Consider the following 21456-nt stretch of genomic DNA (forward strand, 5'->3'; position numbering starts at 1 on the left):
CTCACGAAATTTGATATTTGAATTATGAAAACTGAGAATTGAGTGATGGAAACTAGCAAACCAAACATAGTCTAAGTATTTAGTGATAGTTTTGTTTTCTATATACACAATCTCTATCCTTTATTTTGTACTAGTTATTAGCTAATGCTTGGGGTTATTCAGACAAGGTTTCTCTCAAAACTATAGCAAACTCTTTTATATATATATATATTATTTAATGTGAATTTTGAAAATCTAACCATTAGATTACATATTTTTTATATTCTTAACGTGTATGTAAAATTTCATTCAAATTGAATGTTATTTACCATTTGATCTATAAACTTATTTTATACATAATTTTAAACCCTAAAAACGGGCAAGTAGCAGGTTAGCCAATTTTTATTTGGGTAAAAAAGTTCAAGTTTGGGATGAGTCAGCAAAATTGGCATGTTTTACGAAATCTACTAATGCTTGGGATTACCCTAGACTTTTTACTTCTTAATTCTGTTTAATTTAAGTTATCTCTCACAAAAAAGAAAAAGAAAAAAAATAGAGGAAGCAAAAGAAGGATAAAAGAAAGCACTTTAAAATTAAATCGCTTTCCCTCACTTTACTCTTCTTTTATTTTTATGTTTTTCTGTATTGGTAAGTACGCTGTCCCACTTTCCCCGCCCAAATGTGTGACACAGTAAATTAAAACTGAAAACACGCGCACATCAAAGCTAATTCGATTTAATGCTCCTTACGCTTTCCCACTGCTTTTGTTCGTTGCTTCCTCATATTTCTCTACCTTAACCTTTTACTTGCTTCCCTTTTAAACTCTATTGTTTGCTTTTAAAGTTAGAGCCCCCTCAAGGTGTTCGACGAAATGCCTGAACCATGCTCTCTCTCACAACAACCTTCTGCTCTTGCTTTCGCCTCCTAGTCTCGCCAAACTCTCGGCCCCACTCTCGTTCCCTACCTTCCGTTGTCTTTGTTACCGATTCAAGAAGAAGAAGAAAGAGGAGGAAAACGGTACAGGTACATACACAGCTCGTGTCTTCGAGTTTCGTGCCGGCGAAGGAGAGCTGTGGTGGTGGTTTTTTGGGGTTTCACAAGCCGCCTGGGTTCGTGAGGAGGTGTGTGAAGTGGGATAGTGAAGAGGGGGATTTGGCTTTGGAGGGAGAGATTTTGGAGTTTATGAAAGAATCGAAGAATCCGGAGGCTTTTCCGAGCAAGAAAGAGCTGGTTGAAGCTGGGAGGATGGATTTGGTGGACGCTATTGCCAAGAAAGGTGGTTGGCTCTTGCTGGGTTGGGATTTGAGCGAAGAAGAAGATGAGGTGGAACAAAGGAAAGTTCAAGAAAATGTTACTGCTTGGGTTTCTGACTCGGACAGCAATGAAATTCGGAGTTCTGAGCCGGTTTCTGGGTTTTCTGTGAATCATTCTCAGTCAGCCTCGTCGTCTGGTAGATCACTGTAAGGTTCCTTTTTAGTTTTATATATGATAATGCTCTTGTTTGTATTCTTTATTTATTAATGAATGAATGATACTGTTAAAGGACAAAAAATTTAGGTACAGTTTCTTGAACTCAACCTTTAGGAGCTCTAATTTCTTGTATAAACATGGGAGCACCTTGAACTTCTTGACTTCCAAACCTCTCTTACTAGTTGCAGAAATTAGGGAATGGTCTGTCTAGAAAACGAAGAACTTACAAGGCTCGGGTTCACTGTTAACTTTGGCTTGCAAAAACACATAAATTGTTGCATGGTCGGACACCATTTAAAATGAAATCTACAACAGCTTGAGGAAACCCGTCAAGCCAATAGGAGGAACCGATCACTCTTTCTCTCTCTCTTATTAAAATCAGCTCAAGAATCCAATATTTTTGGCCAAGCTGATACTTGAAGCTAAAAAGATCATCTGTCCATGGCGGCCTCCTAGCAATACCACTATTAGAAAACCATAGATGAAAGAAGCAAAATATGATTTTCTACCTTAACTCCGTTAGGTTCTTCATTCACAGCAATCTTCTACCTAGCTTTTTTGTTCTTTTTACACTGCAGCTTAAATTAATTGTGGATAGTGCAATCCCCATCCATAGCTTCTTCATTCTTCTATTTGATCTAAGATGAAGGTTCACCAACCTTCCAGCTAGCTAGGTCATGCTCATTTGTAGCAAGATCCGAGAAAGAATTGACAACAGGAGTTGATATTACTTGATTACTCATTTTAGATTGCCTTAAACTGGAGAAGTATTGTTAGAATAACTGACATTGGCCTTTACAGGGCTTGTAGGTCCTATAGCGTTGCACACCTTTTGACTTTTTTGCTTCTCCATTTTGAAACTTCCTTTTGGCACCCACTCCTTCTCATTCTTCCTTGGGTAGACATGAACAGAATGTCCAAAAGTTTTACAATTTGCACAACTTCTGAGGTTTTAGAGGGTCTTCAATGCTAACCTCCACATAAACACCCTTGTTTACTTCTACAGCTTAACAGTATTAGGAAGTGCACTACTAGCCTAAATCTCCAGATTCTCCCCATATACCTTTACAAAGCCCAAACAACTTCATTTTCTAGTAAGGGGGTTTGTGTACAAACTACAAAGGTCTGCCTACTCTACTGGCAATATAGCTCAAACACTCGGGATTCTAATATTCAATAGCAGGTGATAAATCCTAATCCAAACTAGCATTGTTAAAAGCTCACTTTTAAAGCTCAAAGCTCGAAACCCCAAGGTCTTAGCGCTTCACTTGGTGAAAAAAAAAAAGGCTCATTTAATGAAGTGCACTTTAGACACGCTCTTTGGCACTTTAAAAAAAAAAATTATTTTATTATTATTTTATTTTATTGCTAAAAAAATATGAATCATCAAAATTAATTGCTTAATCTTGAAAGAAATGACATGGACCAATGATTTACTATACAACCACTTTTCTTAAAGTGTTGTATTACACACAATTTTTTTATTTACATGTCAAAAGATATGAACAAGATTGATTGAACCATATACATGATTTGATCATAACTATCATGGTTCTATATTTTTATAAAGCACAAGAGAATTATATAAAATGTTGTGTTTCAACTTTCTACAACTAGATTATCATGATATTTTCCATTGATAATTGTTTTCAAAATTTTTTTTTTTTTGACAAGTATAATTGTTTTCAATTTACTATATAAAAACTTAAAGAATTAAAATAACTAAAATAAAATTTGAACTTACAAACATTATACAATTGCCCTTACCTAATAGGTAAAATATACAAATTTTTAGTTTTCATATATATATATATATATATATTATATTATATATTATATGTTATGGATATTTCTATTAAAGGATATTAGATATGATATTTTAAAAATGTGCGCTTTACTTCAACTAGGCGCGCATGCAGTTTGCGCCTAGGCTCCAAGAAGCCGTTGCACTTGTGTGTGCTTGACGCTATTACCAACACTGATCTAAACAGGGAGCTTCTTGAGATTGAAATTAATGGCTTGCAACCTTGGCTTCCTTTATGAAGGACAAGCAGTTTATTGGTGTCAAACCGTATCTTGGCTTCTAGAATGACTTTCATCGTTAGAACATCTTTGAATTTGAACAAAAATAGCCCTTTCTCTGTGGACATCACTTCCACCTTGCCGACTTGTATTCATAGCCATTCCAAAAAAAAACTTTCACTAGGTAAAATGGCAAGGTTTATCCATATTCCATAAATTGACCTATCAGACTTGTTGACCATTCAAAGATTCCTTTACTACTTTTCTAGGAGGCCTTTATCATAACTTACTCCTTTTTTTTTAACATGAGCAAGCTTGTTGAGCACTTTTGCATCCATGTTAAGGTCAGTTGGGCATTCTTTGGAATGAACACAATTTCCTAAGTCTCTACCCCTCCATGCATTCCCCCATGTGAAGCAACCATTGAAATTGTCACCCACAAATGCTTACAGATGGTGAATAGCCACTAACCAACCTAAAATCCAGTCTACAAAGCCTTTTAGCCCATTCTTCAAGTTGGTAAGAAATTGAACTACAAAATAAGATCCAATACTCCAATATGACACACAAAGATGAAATCAGTGATGAAATTGTTGGGAAATCCAAAAGGAATTACACCAAAATGATCTCAAGAAAGAAAATTGTGATGAAAACCCAAGAAAACCAAGAAAGATCATCGGTGCATTTTAGCAAAGATAACATGCTCTATACTTATAAAAAAAATAACATGCTCTGTGAGCTGCGCCTGCCAACAAAAAGCTTTTGCTCTTGCTTGGCCCCCCAATTTTGAATACTCTCTGAACAATTTTTATTTTTATTTTATTTTTATTTATTTTAAAAACTTCAATTTTTACTTGCAAATGTTGTGTTTCATGAACTAAGAATTTGAGGTTAAGAGTTTGGGCCCACTGGTATAAAGAAACTATTTCACTAGTGATTGCAAATGTTAATTCTCTATGCTTTGATAATTTTTCTTCTTTTGCAATATGATGAGTATACTGATGCTTTGCCATGTTTCTGAGAAATTATGGTGAAAGGAAAGAGTCTTGGAATCTTAGACAGTCTTTTTAACCGCTACCTGGTATATAAGATTCCAAATTTTTTGGGTTTTTATATACCGTGCAAATTTGTTAGTGATGGAAATGACCACACATTTATGGGAAGGCAATATGACTTGTGTAATTTGCATAGGGAAATGGCAGCAGGGGACGAGTCTGGGATTGAGGGTATATTGAACCGGTTGGAGAGACAGAGAAATTTGAGTTTTGGTTTTGATTTGAGATCAAAAGGAAATGGTACTAGCTTCCCAAGTATTCATGCTAAAGATGACAGGCATCTTGGAACCTCAATAGATGCGGTAAGTTAGTTTTGTTCAATTTAAATAGGATTGGTGGTTTCTTGGGGTGTCATATTCAATCAAAGATAGTGCTTTGCTCATATTGCTCCTTGTTTCCAATTTTTCACGCACACATTAAATTATGCCAAGAATAATTGCATGCTGTTGGGAGAAGTTCAAGATATTCAAATTGTATTTATGGCATTGCATTTAAACATTTCTACTTTTTAAAATTTTCAATATAGTAAATTGCAAACTATAAGCAAAATTTCATATAAAAAAAATTCTATCTTGGTTTTTTCAAAGATGATTTTGTTGAGCTGTTGTACTTATACCTTAGAAAGAAATGAATAACCTTTTCCCATGGCATCTTTCATTGGACATATTTCCTGATTCTAAGTTTGATACTTGACACCATTTCCTTTGCTTGTAGAAATTTCTAAAACAAAATTTGTGGTGTTTGTTACATTGTAAAAGACAGTTGCTGGACTGGAAAGCAGTAAACGAGCTTCTTTAAGTTCTAATAAACGCATTTACAATGATTCGGGGGGCAAGCTTGATCAGAATAGATCTCACCTAGATGATGATGGTTTAAGAAACTCAGTGAAGCCAGACACGTGGAGAACTTGGAGCAATCAGAGGGCAGGCTTTTCTGCTGCCGATTTTGAAGGTAGTTTTTTTCAAATGCAAAAATCCAGGTGGCTTTGTTGTCTGAATATTGGATTAAGTGATTTTTCTTCATTAATACAATGTACAGCTGCTGAAATTGGTTTCAATGCAATGCCAATGGATGGTTCAAGAGATGAGATACTTGAGTTAGGAGGCCTTGCTAGTGATCCTTTAAACACAAGGAAGGAACCAATCTCTTGTCATGAGATTAATGTTAATGAAATACAAACTCGCCTTCAACACCTGGAGTTAGAGCTTACCTCTGTACTTCACTCAGTGAGGTCAAATGCTGGCCAAATAATGTCACAGAAGGTGGGTGATAACAATGTTTCTTTGTTTAACCAATCTCTCTCTCTCTCTCTCTCTCAGCATGTGCTCCTTAGTGTGAATGCTGAATATCAGAGGTATAATTGGAGGTTGTTAAATCTAAATGATTGAAGATTATTACATTGATTCTAGTTAATGAGTCATCAGATTGGATAGAGTGGAACTTTAAGGAGTTTTTTCTGTTTATGATTTTTTATTTCTTGCAAAAAAGAGATAAAGCTATACTTTTCTGTACTGTTATGGTTTTCTCAATTTGACAAGATTTAGCTAGATATTCACTTTCTCTAGAAAGTTCTCTTACTTTGACCATGATTTGTACACTTATTTTGCGAGATTTTAGATCACCTTTTAAATTCTGTTCTGTATTCTTTACTAGGACCATGAAAGCTCCTCTGAGAAATTGCAGAAGCTATCGGATGCTTTGGAGTTTCAGGAAAATGAGATCATGGATGCTCAGGACAGATTGCGATCAATACGTGCAAAGTTAACAATATTAGAGGGAAAGATGGCACTGGCAATAATGTATGCACGTTTTTTCATCATTTACCAACACATGTACGTCTAACTTGCTCTGCTATTGACAATGTCACATTCTTATGTTCATTTATAGTGATGCCCAAAAGGTAGTGGAGGAGAAACAGGAGAGAATTGATGATGCTCGTAGAGCTTTACAACTTCTTCATACTACCTGCATAGTTTGGCCCAATTCAGCTTCTGAGGTGCTCTTAGCGGGATCATTTGATGGTTGGGCTACCCAGGTTTGATCTCAAATTGCATTGATCTCTTCGTTGGAATTTGTGTTAATGGATTTTTTTATTAGTTCCTAGCCTCCTTAGGAATTGGAACGCAAGCCATTTGGTAGCATAACTGTGGGTTTTTTTTTTTTTTTTTTTTTTGGGGGGGGGTGGGGTAAGTAGCATAACTGTTGGTGTATTCATGTATGCCTTAGATATTGATAAGGCACACACGCACTAAATGGATTTTGGACCACAACCTCACTCTCTAGTAGTTGTGTAATTATTTGGGAGCTCCGGGAGCACAGTAAATGTGTGCTCTCTCTTTTCACATGAATAGTGGGTCCCATCATAAATTTAATTAGTGGGATCCAATATTATGTAAGAGGGGAAGCATGCATTTATTGTGTTCTCGGGGCATTGCATAATTACTCATAGTAGTCTCTATCCGTTCTTATGAGAGAAGGAATTGCCATTTGAGTTAGAGCTCATTGCCATAGTGTATTTACAAATACTACCAAAATTTAGTTTGTGGATCACCAGATGTATTGTAATTTAATAATTTTATTTTATTTTATGGTTTTTATGTATTTTTTTATTTTTTGTGTTATGTTGATTTAATTGCAGGTTCTTATATTTCTATAATTTTTAGGTAAAGACTACTGTTATAATTGTAAGTTGGTTAAGATTCTTACCTGGAAATAAAAAAATAGTTGCCTGACATTGGTTCAGTCATCTGCAATGCAAATCACTGGGCTAGAGTGAGAAAGAGATTTGGTTGAAGTTGAAGGAATTGCAAGGGCAGCAAATTCATGGTTGGAGTGAGGACATGGTGTGTGATTTGATAGAAATTGGAAGGATGGACAAAACGGGTGGATCCAAGTAGTTGGGATAAGGGCTTGTTTAATTGAGCTTAATTCATTAATCATCTACAAATGATGTAAGCTATTAAAATGCTTTGTCCCAAACTTCTTGTGCTCAATACCCTTTCAAATTTTTATAAAGCTGAAAATAAAGTTCAGATTCACTGGAATCTGGTAAACAATGGATTGGTATTGTGAATGCCAATACTAATATATCTCGCAGTTACAAAAATGTAATTATATGGGATTTTTTAGCTCTCTGCCATTACAAACCTTTTTATGTGCAGTGATAAAAAGACATGTTCATAGTTTGAGATGGTTAACATTGATACAAGATGTAAATTTTATCTGCTATTTTGCAGAGAAAGATGGAGAAGTCAGGTACAGGTATCTTTTCCTTAAACCTGAAGTTGTACCCAGGCAGATATGAGGTACGTGATACTCATCAACTTGGTTATGCTTTCACATTCACACTGCCCTTCTTAGATGATGAGCCTCCCAATATTTTCACTTAATCTTAACAGATCAAATTTATTGTTGATGGTCAATGGAAGGTTGATCCCCTACGCCCTATTGTCAAAAACAATGGATATGAGAATAATCTACTCATAATCACATGAAGGCACAAATGAGGCATGCGATCGTCATTGTAAACATGAAGTATTACCACATGCTTCTGGGATTTTTTTTCCGCCTTACATAACCCCCCTCCTTGGAAACAGATTCAGTGGGTAGCTCATGATTCTTTTAACTCAGAGAGGATTTAGTAAATGTAACACTGTTAGATGCTTTTCTTCTCCTGTTGCTTGTTGTAAAACACATCCATGTAATACTGAGTGATCTCATTAATCATTTTTTGAATATACATATAACCTGTGATAACATGTGAATACAATGTGAATCTCATTATGAACAAATGAAGAATTTGGCAAAAAGCAGTTATGGATAGATGATTCTACAATTATTATTTATTTATTTTGGGATAGGAAAGATTTCTGCCTAAGCTTATTCCAACCCTAACCCACCTCATCCTTTAGTAGTTGAGCCAGAGGCTCTGCATGATGCAGTTAAAAACCAAACTACATTGGCAATCAATGATTCAGGTTTGGGACAAATTGCTGCAACTATATATCCTTGCAAGATATTTCGATACCATGACAAATGGTCAAATTTCTCGGCAAGGATATATCAAGTTTGAGAAGGGTTGCAGGGAGTCATGATGACAAATGTAAACCCACTTCCACAATAAACTTTAAATGCGGTAGCTTCATTGGGAGTGTGACTCAGACTCACTGCCTGAGGGCTAGTTTGATCACATGTATTTCCCAAGCCAAGTTGACCATGTTCACCCCAACCCCATGCTTTTATCTCTCCACTTTCTACAATCACAATTATACACATATATATCAGCAACTAACAGAGTGTAAAAAATAAATAAGGATTTAAAAAAGAAAAAGTATTCTTGCCTGTTACCACAGCAGAATGCTCAGCTCCAGCTGCAATTTGCACAGTTTTTATGTCATTAAGACCAGGGACCTTCTGCAGAATAGCTTCTCTTGAATCTGCTGAAGAACACAGAAATACACACAAAATTAGCGACTGTATTGTACTTTGAAATCTGCAATGATGCCACAACCACGTAGTGGATGATTTTAATCAGTAAAAAGCTTAAAGAATTGAAGTAGCAGAAGTTTGTGTGACGCTATCATTCAAATTCAATGATTGGAACTATCAAATACAGGTGCTTGCCCATAAACCAGTCTGTTTATGGGGCATGTAGGGTGATAAACCAGTAATCACAACAATTTGAGGCCCCCAGTTAATTAAATGCCTTACCAGGAAATTGCTTTGCTGGGCTCATTTTCTCAAGATCACCAAGGACTCCATGGTAGTTGCCACCAAGCATAAAAACTTCCCCTTCACCTGTTTAAGATACCAAAGGATAAATACATAAATATATATAGAGAGACCGAGCGAGAGCTAAAAATGGAAGTGGATGTACTTACCAGTCAATGCTAGAGCATGATTCCAACCAACAGCAACTATGGTAAACCGCAAGGATGAAGGTAAAACCTGAGGAAATTGAACACCTGGAGTGCCACTGAACCCTCTTCCCCAAGTGTAAAGACACCCATCAACTGACGCAAGCAGAAGATACAGCAAAAAAGAAATTATTGAATTTAGAGTAAATGCATATCCTAAAACTGATGCTAAATTGGGACAAAACAATATTATCAGCTTCATCAGATTATCCAGTTGATTTTTTTTTACCATGCCCCATTTAAAGTTTTCAGTTGATTTAATGGTCTAGATGAATGTAAAAACTAAGGTTACAAATATCTATGCAGATCATATAGCTGCCTTGTTTGCCATATCAAGCAAGAGAAAAGTTGGACTGACCAGATAAAGTTGCACTATGATCTCCATTTGCAGCTATGCTAACAATTTTGACACCTTCCAATCCATAAGTTACTTCAGGAAGACTAATTGATTTGACCTTATCCTTGGAGATCCCCAGTTGACCACGTTTCCCAGATCCAAATGCATAGATTTGATCTCCTGAGCCACCTGCATCATATCGATCTTAGTTATTACTTGAACTGGATGGGATTTGAGAGTTATTTGGGGGAGTTCTACTTCTACTACTTCATAGATGGAGCATTTGTCCATCAGAGCATAATTATTTCCTCCTGCCATTTCTTCAAAGTTCTTTAGCAACTCCAATTCGACATAAAAAAAAAAAGGCACAAAATTATCTTTTTCATAGCTCTGCCTCTAGAGCATCATTATCATCCTCATTTTATTTTTTAGTAATTAATTATTTCACTTTCCATATATCTATCATACTCTAGATCAAGAAAATCACCAAAACATAGAAATTCTTAATGAAAATGCATCTTTCCCAGTCATTCAACTCTGGTTGCTTTGTTGCTTAAATGACATGTGCTTCATTTTATAACAGCAAAAACATTTCTTTAAGCATATCACAGTGACATACACAACACAACCCAACACCCAAAGTATAACACCATCAGCTAGAGACCACGCCTCATGTAGCAGAAATCATTAGTTCGAATCTCACCTTGCCCCTCCCCTTGGGTGAAAACTTAAAAAAAGGAAGACATAGACAGCACAACCCATTGAAACAGCAGTACACAGGTTAAGCATGCAATTACCTTTCAACAAAACAAGTGAATGGCGCATACCACATGCTATCTGTTCAACATGCTTATTAACAAAGTATGAGACTCTTACAGGAGAGCAATGTGTCCTGTAGTCCCCATGCCCAAGCTGACCAAACGAACCATCCCCACAGGTAAAAACACACCCACCATCTGAAATTCGAAATGAACAACAAAAATACATAAACCAATCTTCAATGAGAATAAAAACTGGGGATTTCAAAACTAAATCACACCCCCAAGAAAAATACACCAAAGGAACAAACCTGAAACAAATCCAGAGTGGCTCCACCCAGCAGAAACATGGGTAATAAAGTTATTTTCCAACGAACTCACAACCTTTGGACATAAGCTGTTTACCATGTCACCATGGCCTAGTTGACCAGATGTACCCCTTCCCCAAGTGAGTACCTTCCCACCTACCAAAGATTCAGAAACAAAAAAACAATGAATCACTTGTTCAAAAACAAAATAAAGGAAATTATAAACGAGTCAAGTGGAGCTGAGTATTAAAAGTTCAAGACTATTCAATTAATCTTATTTCAAACATAAGCTGAGCTCGAGTTTATTAGCAAATTGTTTTATATATTCAAGCTTAGTTTATCTTGATTAACTTATTCTTTTATGCTCCGCGCACATTATTATGTTTTAGTTAGTCGAGCCCAAATAAAGAAACATAACCAAACTTTACAATGAATTTTGAATAGTAGAAAGAAAATAAGAGGTGGGTGGTAATTGGTACCTACCGGAGGTCAAGGCAATAACATGAGCGCCGCCGCAGGCGAGTTGAGAGATGGGGTCAGAACATGGAAGAAGGGAGGAGGAGTGATGAAGAAGCAGTTGAGGGAGGTGCTCATCCTCTAGCCTACCCGTGCCTAGTTGCCCTTCCGTTCCTGCACCCCAACTCCATATTTTTTGTACATGTTCTTGTTCTTCTTGTTTTTCTTCATTATTGTCATTCTGTTGTTCCATCATCAATGATCTCTGGCTCCTGATTCTCTCTCTCTCTCTCTCTCTCTCCCTTCTCTGCTTTTCTGGTTGTTTAAACTATGAACTCTTATTGAGAGAGATAAAGAGAGAACACCTTGCGAAGTAGTATACCGATCGCTCCCCGTTGCTCAATCTCGTCTTCGAACGACGCCCTACCGCCATCGCATTCCACTTTTTGTCTTGTGCTTTTCCTTTTCCTTTTTCCAAACGACGACGTTCCTGTCACACTTAAGTTAAAACCCATCCAAACTGTTAAACCAATTTAGTTTCATCACGTGCGAAGAGATTTTTTTTTTTTTTTTGGGGGGGGGGGGTGTGTTTAGTGTAATAATTTTTTATTCATCCAAATTAAAAGTTTACATATTTGCTCACTCAAGAGTATTATGAAGCTACCTTACAAAAAATATATAAATAAAGAAAAGAGAAATTTTTGATATGAGAGATTTAAAAGATGTAATGCCCACTTTTATGGAAGCAATAGAGCAATTAGAGAAAGAGAGGCAAAGAGAAAGAGAAAGCAATATAATGAAATTTATTTAAAACAAATGGTATTTTCATACCTTTTTAATTGACTTTTGAGTGATTGTCTTCCTTTGAAATTAGAGGGAACGTGGGAATAAATGTGCCGGATTGGAATTTTATTTATTTATAATAATTTGAAGAAGAAAGAGAAAAGATGGAGAGATATGTAGAATGGAAGTAACTAATTTAAGGATATTTTGGGCATCAAAAAGTAAGAATTCTAAATAGGGAAAGACTCTTGAATAGCAATATAGATATAGATGAATAACAAATAATGGTGAGGTGCCTTAAAGGGCAAAAATTAAAAGGATTCATAACTGATTTTTTTTTTTTTTTTTTTTTTTTTTTTTTTTTTGAGGGAAGGATTCATAATGAATTCAATCACATAGTTTTTGAATTAGTTATAGTCAATGAAGCCCAAAAATCGCATCTATTAGATTATAAATTGGTTATGTAAAATACAGTTTTTATCAACAAACAACACAAAAAGGAACATCATTCCCTTATTCTCATTAATTTGATCAAATCATATGTTTTGTTTTCATAACAAACACCATGGTTCGAGTTTCATCCTTAACAAACATTTAATTTCAACAAGAACTTAAAGATCTACACTTAAGAAATTAGACATAAGTTTTACCTTAACTTAATTTAAATCGTGCTCAAAATGACCTTATTAAAAACTACATCTTTTATAATGTAATTTTTTTAGAAATTAGAAAAACTATATGATGACAAGCCAAGATTTCAAACATAAAGAGGCAAAATCAAAATGTTCCCAAACTTAAAATTTGTAATTTGCAATTTAATTCATCCTTCAAGAGCAAAACAAATACTTAAAATTATATTCTAAACCCTATAATTTATAGTGTAACAAGTCAAAACTCTAAAATTAAAAAAAATAACAAATTAAACCTTTAATTGGGTTATGGTTTATTTATTTATTTTATAGAGGTTATGGTTTTTAATATTAGTTGAGAGTTTAGTTTGTTACTTTTCATAACCTTAATATTAAATTTGTTATACTTTTTTTAAAAAAAGTTCTTGAATCTATAAAATTTTAATTATTAGGTCTACATTAAAAAAACATTATTGGGTCTAAATTAAAATTAAAAAAAAAAAAAAAAAAAGAGCACGTGTGGTCAACCATTCTCTCCCAACCTCCCAAAACAAAGTCCAGCTCCTAAAACCTATCTACAACAAAATTAGCTCTCTCAGTCAGTACACAACAAGATTCGCGCTACTTTTTACGAACCCAAAAAAAAAAAAAAAAAAAAAAAAACCAATCAATCAATCATGAGCCGCAATCGCAAGCGAGACAAACCCTACTTCTCCCGCCAGGTCCCGGCCTCTCTGTCGAAACGCCGCCGTCCTCATCCGCCGCGTCACGATGGCGGAGAAGACGACGGCGGCGACGTAATCGAAGACAAGCCGATCCAGAAGCCGGCTCCGCCGCCGGCTCTGGTGGTCACGGGTCTGCCGACGGAGTGTTCGGTTTTGGACTTGAAGTCTCGGTTCGAGATCTACGGCTCGATCTCTCGCATTCGCATCGTAGATCGCGATGGACTCGCGTATGTAATGTACCGAGCTAAGGACTCGGCCCAGGCCGCTATTGCTGCCTCTCTTGACCCGTCGTTTGGGATAACTATTGATTCCAAAAAGGTGCTCTCTCTTTTATGCTTTTTTTTTTTTTGAGTTTGGTTGCTGAGAAAGAATGGGAAATTGAGGAAAAAGTTTGAAATTTGGCTCAATTTGGTTAAGTTCTTTGAAATTTAAAAGAATTCAATGCATAAAAGCGAGGGTTCTCTCTGTTAGTATTAGTTTTTGGTCTTTGATTTGTGAGAATGTAAGAAAAATTGGAGGAAAAGTTTGAAGTGTGGCTCAATTTAGTTTATTTCTTTGCTTTAAAACAATGCAAAAAAAAATCCAATTTTTGTGTGTTTGGTTGCTGAGAAAGTGAGGGAAATTGGAGGGAGAAGTTTGAAGTTGGGCTCAATTTGGTTGATTTCTTTGCATTTAATAGAGTGCAACAAAAAATTGAGCTCTATTTTTGTGTGTTAGGTTGATGAGGAAGTAAGGGAAATTGGAGCAAAAGTTTAAATCTGGCTCAATTTAGTTAATTTTTTGGCCTTTAATTGAGTTCAAGTTCAACACCTAAAAGTGTTGTGTGTGAGAGAGAGAGTATTGCTTTTGTTTGTTTTCCTTCTGAGAAAGAAATGGAAATTGGAGGAAAAGTTTGAAATTTGGCTCAGTTTAGTTGATATCTTTGCTTTTAATAGAGTTCCAACTCATAAAAGTGCTCTCTCTCTCTCTGTGAGTTTTGCTTTCGTATGTTTGCTTGGTGAGATAGTAAGGGAAATTGGAGGAGAAGTTTGAAATTGGGCTCAATTTGGTTTATTTCTTTGCTTTTAATAGAATGCAGCACAAAATTCAATTTTCCGTGTTTGGTTGCTGAGAAAGTGAGGGAAACTGAAGGAAAAGTTTGAGGCTGGGCTCAAGTTATTTGATTTCTTTGCTTTTAATAGAATGCAACACCTGCAGTAAATTTTGTGTCTTTAGTTGCTAAGAAAGTGAGGGAAATTCAAGGAAAAGTTTGAAGTTGGGCTCAATTTAGTTTATTTCTTTGAGTTTAATAGAGATCAATGCATAAAAGTGAGGGCTCTCTGTCTCTGTGAGTATTACTTTTTGGTTTTTGGTTGGTGAGAAAGTAGGGGAAATTGGAGGAAAAGTTTAAATTTTGGCTCAATTTAGTTGATTTCATCGCTTTTAATAGAACTCAATACAAAATTGGGCTCTAGTTTGTGTCTGGTTGCTGAGAAAGTATGGGAAATTGAAGGAAAAGTTTTAAATTGGTCTTGATTTAGTTTTTTTTTTTTTTTGGGGGGGGGGGTGGGGGGTGGGGGGCTTGCTTTTAATAGAATGCAACACATAAAACTGAGGACTCTCTCTCTCTCTCTCTCTGTTTGGTGGCCAAGAAAGTACAGGAAAATTAAAATGGGAGGAAAATCTTAAAACTTGGCTAAATTAATTGTTGATTTCTTTGCTTCTAATATAATGCAACACATAAAAGCTAGGGTTCTCTATCTCTGCAAGGACTGATTTTGTGTGTTTTTGGTTGATGAGAAACTATGAGAAATTTGAGGACAAGTTTAAAATTGGGTTCAAAATTGATAGTTGATTTTGTTGCAATTAATAAAATGCAACACATTAAAAAGGAAGTTACCCAAACAGAGCACTGCGTTTTTTTATTTATTTATTATTTTTTAGTTTTAGAAACTTCTTCATGAAATTATTTTTAGAGCAGAGAAAGAGCTGATATTGTTTATTTTATTTTTTAATGTTGCGTTTGAACAAAGTTTTTATCTTGAAGGAGTCAAATAAGCCTCCAAATTGAAAATTCTATGTTTTGGGTTTTTTTACTTGGCCTTTTGAGTATTGAACATAGTGTTTTGTGTATGTGGGTGTGTTGCAGTTACAGGTTGTGTGGGCAACTGATCCTCTTGTCCAATGGAGAGAAGGAGTTGGGGTTGGTGCAAACAAGGACAACACATCATCATCTTCGTCTAAGCTTTTGCGGGCAGAGGTACCTCTGAGTAGACATGGAAGAGGTAACAAACTTGCTTCGGCTATAGTGAACCCTAAAAGTAATAATAATGAAGGGTCTTCGAGTGTTTTAGATGTGCCGTTTAGGGGCAGAGAAATTGTTGCTTATGATGATATCCTGTAATTGTAGAACTAGTCCTTGGGTTATTCTATTTAGTAAGAAATTGAATTTGTGTTAGGTTTATTTATTATAGATAGGATTTTAAGTTTATGTAGGACTGAAGTTGCTTGAAGGAAAGGTTGGTTAAAAGAATGAGTAAAAGCTGTTGGATGGCATGTAGCTTGTGGTTTTAAGATGAGTTGGTGTTGCCAAGATTTGGCCTTCTTCTTCTTCTTCTTTTTTTAATTAATTGGTTATGTAATTGGTTCGTTTTTAAAAAATTGTTGGGAATTTACTCCTTTGTAATGTTAATTCAATAGTGGCTTGTATTTATTATTTCATTTGGTTCAATTAAGGCTGGATTTTGGTTGAGTTTGAGTTTGATGTTGAGAGTGTTAAGCATGGGAGTTATGGGGGAGCTAATTCTAAATGTCTCTGATTGAAATATTGGAAGTGTCAGTTGAGCTACAAGACTCTTGACAAAAAGATTTAGAATTCACTCCCCCATCCCCCATTTATCGAATTATCAAAAAAAAAAAAAAAAAAATTCAGTTAATGCAGTTTATGTTGTCTGAGATTTGTCCAAGTAGCATGGTTTTGACAGTGTAGGGTGATTAGTCCAGAATTGGCATTGACAGTCCAATATGAATGCGTGCACATATTGTGGTAAGGGACTCCTCGGGTCAGGTCATTGCTGCATTAGCCGAGAAAATCAAAAAGCCACTTAATGTGGATTGTTTGGAGATGATGGCAGCGAGGAGGGCGGTGCATTTTGCACATGAGATTGGCTTACAACAATGTCATTTTGAGGGCGATTCTGAAGTGATTATTAAGGCCCTTACAACTGGGGATATGTTTTCTTCTTCCTATGGTCATTTAGTTAGAGACTCTATGTTGTGTCAACTCATTTAGAAGTTTTTTCTTTTCTCACATTGCTAGGCAAGGCAATACCGTAGCCCATGCCTTAGTTTAGAGAGCTCATTTGTCTTTTTTGCTGCTAGTTTGGATGGAGGATGTTCCATTTGATAAAACTTACCTTGTTTTTGGAAAAACAAGTTGGGCATTGATATTTTTCATGCTGCAACTATGTCTATGTTTCACATTGTCATTTATGCGGTTGCATCTACAGGCTTGCTTACCATTGGCACAGATTATTCTCATAATCCTGCCATTTTGAGTTGTAACTTATCGTTGATTTCCTGCAATTCCACTCAATTACTCACCCTTAATTACTCGCATTGGCAAAAAAAGAATCACTGATAAATTCTCAACTTTTAGATGATTTCGCCCTATTGAAGGATCAATGATTGCAGCATCACGGGTTTCTTCCTATCTTTTACCCGAGTTTTTGAGTAAGCATTCGTAAAACAGCAGGGAAATGTCATAGCTTTGTTGTTCAGTATCTGTAAAAATCAATTTGAAGACAGTTGTGAGTGTCAAGTTGGCGTTTTAGACTTTCGATTTGTTCAAGTACTTACCAAAAAAGGGGAAAAAAGAAAAGGAAAGAAGAGTAACACTTTAGACTGGGGATCACCTTTATGGCTTGTTCATCTCTATTCAAAGGCTTAAGCTTAACTACAAGTAATGTGGACATTGTGTGGTGTAGTGTTCAATATGCTTCTAATATGGACCTTTTAAGCTCAGTCGTTTTTAGTCTAAATGGAGTGTAAGAATGTACAACTTCTTACTTAAAATTTAAATTTAAAAGAGGCTAAAATGTAAAGTGCACTCTTTAAATTTGACTGAAATTTATTTTAGTCCTTTAACTTTACTTTCGTTTAATTAAGTTATCTAAGTTTTAAAGTTATTCAATTAAGGCATTGTGTCCAATTTTGTTAAAATAATTGCCGTTAAGTATGCAATTAAGTAATGAAATAAGATTTTTGGAAAAGAAATTCTGACATAAAAAATTTATTAATTTTTTTATTAATTTTATATTTTTTTCATGTGAAAATAATATTTTTTTAAGGGCAATTTTTTAACAAAATTAGGTAGATGGCCTAAATCGAATAAATTTAAAACTTAGAAGACTCAATTGAATGAAAGTAAATTTAAAGAACTAAAATGAATTTAAACCAAATATAGAGGATGCAATTTGCATTTTTACCCCCAAAAAAAAAAAAATCTTGAACTCAAGCCCAAAATGTGGGCGTTTTAAAAGGTTGCATAATGATCTTTTTTTTTTTTTTTTATTATTTATTTTAATAATAAATGTTGTAGTCATTCTAATTTAGATTCACCTAATTCCATAAGTCAGAATAGTAGTTTTTACAAAAAAATAAGTCAGAATAGTAGTACAATCGAATCATAGGCATGGCTTTTGAAGTGGAGATGATTGACTTTGTTAAATTTGTTGCCACTCGTCACTATCCTATATCTGTGTTTTGTATCATTGGCAACTACTAACATCCTATTCCGAAATAAACTAAGCCAACTTGTTTCAAATCAAATTAAAAAGCAAGCATCACTTAGATAAAGACCAAGATAGATCATATATCTAATCTTAAAAAAATATTACATTGATTAATCCGCAAATTTAATCTAGGAATGCCTTAATATAACTATCCATCTTAGTTGTTTTTTGTCAACTTCTATTTTGATCAATGCGGCAATTCCCATTTGTTACCCTCTCTTGCAAAACCTTTTGTCCTATCAATGAACCGTAAAAAAGTTTTGTTTCCCATATCTCAAAAGGTCAAAATTGAGCCTCGTTAAAACCTCCCTGTTTGTTTGTAAGCTTATACCCTCTCTCTCACTTCCCATTTCCCAAATACCGATCCAAATTGAAACTCAATCAAACACCGAAGCAGCACATTTCTGAGCTAAAGTACGATTTTTTTTTTTTTTTTCCAGATACTTTAGAATGTGTAGCATAAGTTACTCTGTTACTCTCAGTCCCATAATTTTATGGAGCTGAAAAGAAAGTTGTGCTAAATTGTAAAACTCACCCCAAAGGGCTCAACTCTTCTTTATCTTTCTGTTAATCAATGGCAGCCTCTCTATTATCATCACCATTAACCTCAACATTCTCTACTCGGAGGACCCACCTGAGATTTTCACTCAAGCATGGCCTTTTCCCCATTAAAACTAACAAAGAACCAATTTTCAAGTCAAACCCACGGTTAACATGTCAAGCTTCACGCCATTTTGGTCCTCTTCTTGCAACCAGAGATTCCTCTGATGGGTTTCTTGAGACACTTGAGGAGAGTGAGACTCTGCCATTCTTTGAGGAACGGCCTGTCAAATTTTTAGTCTTGGTGATATTGTGGGCTTCTGTGTCTCTGGCTTGGTTTGCCGCTTCTGGGGATGCTAAGGCTGCTACTGATTCCATTAAAGCCTCGAGCTTTGGCCTAAATATTGCGAGTAAGCTTCGGAGTTTGAGCTGGCCTGATGAGGCTGTTGTATTTGCCTTGGCTACGCTTCCTGTGCTTGAGCTTCGCGGGGCTATTCCTGTTGGGTATTGGATGCACCTCAAGCCTGTTCCCTTAACTGTCCTGTCAGTTCTTGGGTTAGTCTTTTACCTTGTTTTCAAAATCCTATTTCTGATATTCTATTTGGGTGTTCTTGGAATTTTGATTTGACCAATTTTCTTTGGTATGGTTGTTTTAGTTAATTTTTTTTCAAGGGAAAAATACACAAAAACCCGCGTGGTTTTCTAGTGAAACATGGAACTCCTTTGGGATTTTTAGTGTAACAATTAACTCCAATGTTACTGTTTTATGTATAAACTATAAACAGTTAATTGTATAACACTTAATCTCATGTTGAGTGTAGTGTAAGTGTGTAACACAAAACCCCATATGTTACTATTTTATGCGAAAATACAGTTCTAAATATGAACACATGTCATCACATGAGCAACTCATTGTTTATTTTTATGGATTTTTAGCTGTTTACACATAAAGCAATAGCGCATGGGGTTAAGTGATACACTTAAAAAGGGGTTATGTCTTTTTCCAATTATAGTGACATAACAGGAATACACTGTTCATATTATAGACCATTTATCCTTAGCTCATGTTTTTCTCAGTGCCCTTAAGCTCATTAGATAGGATTTGTGTTTATAGTTGAGGTTCAATATTTTGAGATTATTAATACTATTGTTGAGTATAAGGTTGTCCTTGTGATTATTGGTGCAAGGTGGATTAATTTTACCAAATTGGTAGTTTGATTGATGAGATTGAAATTGACAAACTTGGGGCTATAACTGTAGGAACATGGTCCCTGTGCCCTTCATCATACTATACTTGAAGAAATTTGCATCGTTTCTCGCTGGGAGGAGCTCGTCTGCATCTCGATTCCTGGACATGCTATTCAAGAGGGCCAAAGAGAAGGCTGGCCCTGTGGAAGAGTTTCAATGGCTTGGCCTGATGCTGTTTGTGGCTGTGCCTTTTCCTGGAACAGGAGCATGGACAGGAGCCTTCATAGCTTCTATTCTTGAGATGCCATTCTGGTCAGCTGTAACTGCAAATTTCTTTGGTGTTGTGTTGGCTGGGCTTCTGGTAAATTTGCTGGTAAATGTTGGTCTCAAGTATGCTATTGTTACCGGTGTTATCCTCTTTTTTATTTCCACATTCATGTGGAGCCTCCTTCGAAATCTTAGGAAGTATTTCAGTTCATCAAAATTGATAAATTGAAAAATTGAACACATTTCTTAACCCTCATACATTTGAACTGGAAATCTTTGAATTTTTTATTATGTAGTCTCTCCAATGAGGTCTATCTACCTACCAGGAAACTTTGATTCTATCAAGTATAAACAACATTGTATATTTCCTTTTAATGCTGCTTAAAATCTATGCATCTTTCAGAGAGATTCTATATTCTGTTTTTTTAGATGAGGAATTAAAAGAGAAATCCTCCCTCTCAAATAGGATATCATAGCTTGCACTTTTGCATGTGGCAAGGCGATCAACAATGTCTAAAAAGCATTTCTCTTAATTCTTGTAATCTATTGTTGTACCAAAAGGCACTTCTCAACATTTTCTAAGAAGCATCTCTGTTAATTCTCCAAATGTTGTAATCTAATATTAAGAGAAGTTTAGCCTATTCTACAATGTCTCAATTGGTTTAACCTTTTATTGTGTTGCCATTTTGTTTTCAATATGATCCTTCTGATCATGATTAGAGGCGATTTAAACAAAAGCTACTAGTGTGCTATTGCAGTAACATGTGAAAAAGCTAAAACTGACTGGCATGTTGGACTAACGGCATTTTTTCCTAGAAAGCACGGACACTTCATTTAGGGTGCCGTACCTATGTCGTATCCGTGTCGTACCGGCCATTTCACGTTATAATTTTTCAGAAATTGCTCGTGTCACCGTGTCATACTTGTGTCCATACCCATACCTGTGTCTGTGTCTGTGCTTCCTAGATATTTTCCATCTTGGTTCTGCCTCATTATTTGGAAAGGAGATGTCTATTTTTATTTTTAATTAGAGATAGAAGGTTGGAGTTAAGTTTCTTCAGTGTGCTGCACTTCCTGATTAGATATTATACAGGTAGTGTTCCATACATCTCATGTCTGACTGTAAGGAGTTAAGGTTCTGTGGTCATTAGCAATTAATTATCTTATGCAAAAGCTTAGCTTTTGTTGGATCCAGAGGAGCAAGAGAAGTTACGTTAGGCAGGCTGGAGCTGGCTCTGCATGTAAGACAGG

The 21456-nt window shown here is 35.6% G+C and overlaps 4 protein-coding genes across 9 annotated transcripts; 3 read left to right on the forward strand and 1 right to left on the reverse strand.

The window, feature by feature from the left end:
- The first annotated feature begins 627 nt into the window (after nt 1–627).
- Nucleotides 628–8295, forward strand: LOC126718704 (protein PTST homolog 2, chloroplastic). Of its 5 annotated transcripts, XR_007653031.1 has the most exons (10): nt 629–1439; nt 4663–4828; nt 5285–5477; nt 5565–5788; nt 6180–6325; nt 6414–6561; nt 7165–7189; nt 7270–7477; nt 7763–7831; nt 7925–8003. XR_007653031.1 is itself a non-coding variant. In XM_050421018.1 (8 exons), the coding sequence occupies exons 1-8, from the start codon at nt 862–864 to the stop codon at nt 8018–8020; spliced, it is 1620 nt and encodes a 539-aa protein (XP_050276975.1). In that variant the 5' UTR covers nt 630–861; the 3' UTR covers nt 8021–8295. The 5 variants fall into 5 exon arrangements, 2 of the variants coding, with proteins under 2 accessions (XP_050276977.1, XP_050276975.1); XR_007653029.1 differs by lacking the exon at nt 7165–7189 and having other exon boundaries at nt 628–1439; nt 7190–7477; XR_007653030.1 differs by lacking the exon at nt 7165–7189 and having other exon boundaries at nt 628–1439.
- LOC126718705 (ultraviolet-B receptor UVR8) lies at nt 8222–11780 on the reverse strand. Of its 2 annotated transcripts, none has more exons than XM_050421022.1 (7): nt 11329–11780; nt 10849–11001; nt 10577–10735; nt 9801–9968; nt 9407–9538; nt 9237–9323; nt 8222–8962 (listed from the first exon to the last, which is right to left on the reverse strand). In XM_050421022.1, exons 1-7 carry the CDS (start codon nt 11555–11557, stop codon nt 8814–8816), a joined length of 1077 nt encoding a protein of 358 aa, XP_050276979.1. In that variant the 5' UTR covers nt 11558–11780; the 3' UTR covers nt 8222–8813. The 2 variants fall into 2 exon arrangements, with proteins under 2 accessions (XP_050276979.1, XP_050276978.1); XM_050421021.1 differs by having other exon boundaries at nt 8222–8965; nt 11329–11779.
- A 1507-nt stretch (nt 11781–13287) lies between these two features.
- LOC126718706 (uncharacterized protein At1g27050) lies at nt 13288–16133 on the forward strand. Its single transcript, XM_050421023.1, has 2 exons — nt 13288–13756; nt 15567–16133. Exons 1-2 carry the CDS (start codon nt 13391–13393, stop codon nt 15819–15821), a joined length of 621 nt encoding a protein of 206 aa, XP_050276980.1. The 5' UTR covers nt 13288–13390; the 3' UTR covers nt 15822–16133.
- A 2249-nt stretch (nt 16134–18382) lies between these two features.
- On the forward strand, nt 18383–20580 carry LOC126718707 (uncharacterized). Its single transcript, XM_050421024.1, has 2 exons — nt 18383–19305; nt 20011–20580. Exons 1-2 carry the CDS (start codon nt 18785–18787, stop codon nt 20432–20434), a joined length of 945 nt encoding a protein of 314 aa, XP_050276981.1. The 5' UTR covers nt 18383–18784; the 3' UTR covers nt 20435–20580.
- The last annotated feature ends 876 nt before the right edge of the window (nt 20581–21456 follow it).

Source organism: Quercus robur, chromosome 3 (genome assembly GCF_932294415.1).
Source record: "Quercus robur chromosome 3, dhQueRobu3.1, whole genome shotgun sequence".
Classification (NCBI taxonomy): Eukaryota; Viridiplantae; Streptophyta; class Magnoliopsida; order Fagales; family Fagaceae; genus Quercus; species Quercus robur.

Excerpts from the sequence above, each read along its gene's own strand:
- LOC126718706 (XM_050421023.1), top strand. The coding sequence starts at position 13,391 with ATGAGCCGCAATCGCAAGCGAGACAAACCCTACTTCTCCCGCCAGGTC. Across the intron at positions 13,757-15,566 it reads TAACTATTGATTCCAAAAAG|TTACAGGTTGTGTGGGCAAC; the intron begins GTGCTCTCTCTT and ends GGTGTGTTGCAG.
- LOC126718705 (XM_050421021.1), bottom strand. The coding sequence starts at position 11,557 with ATGATGGAACAACAGAATGACAATAATGAAGAAAAACAAGAAGAACAA. Across the intron at positions 9,969-10,576 it reads TTCACTTGTTTTGTTGAAAG|GTGGCTCAGGAGATCAAATC; the intron begins GTAATTGCATGC and ends GATATGATGCAG. Across the intron at positions 8,966-9,236 it reads CCCAGCAAAGCAATTTCCTG|CAGATTCAAGAGAAGCTATT; the intron begins GTAAGGCATTTA and ends TGTGTTCTTCAG.
- LOC126718704 (XM_050421018.1), top strand. The coding sequence starts at position 862 with ATGCTCTCTCTCACAACAACCTTCTGCTCTTGCTTTCGCCTCCTAGTC. Across the intron at positions 1,440-4,662 it reads TCGTCGTCTGGTAGATCACT|GGAAATGGCAGCAGGGGACG; the intron begins GTAAGGTTCCTT and ends TAATTTGCATAG. Across the intron at positions 6,326-6,413 it reads AAGATGGCACTGGCAATAAT|TGATGCCCAAAAGGTAGTGG; the intron begins GTATGCACGTTT and ends GTTCATTTATAG.
- LOC126718707 (XM_050421024.1), top strand. The coding sequence starts at position 18,785 with ATGGCAGCCTCTCTATTATCATCACCATTAACCTCAACATTCTCTACT. Across the intron at positions 19,306-20,010 it reads ACTGTCCTGTCAGTTCTTGG|GAACATGGTCCCTGTGCCCT; the intron begins GTTAGTCTTTTA and ends CTATAACTGTAG.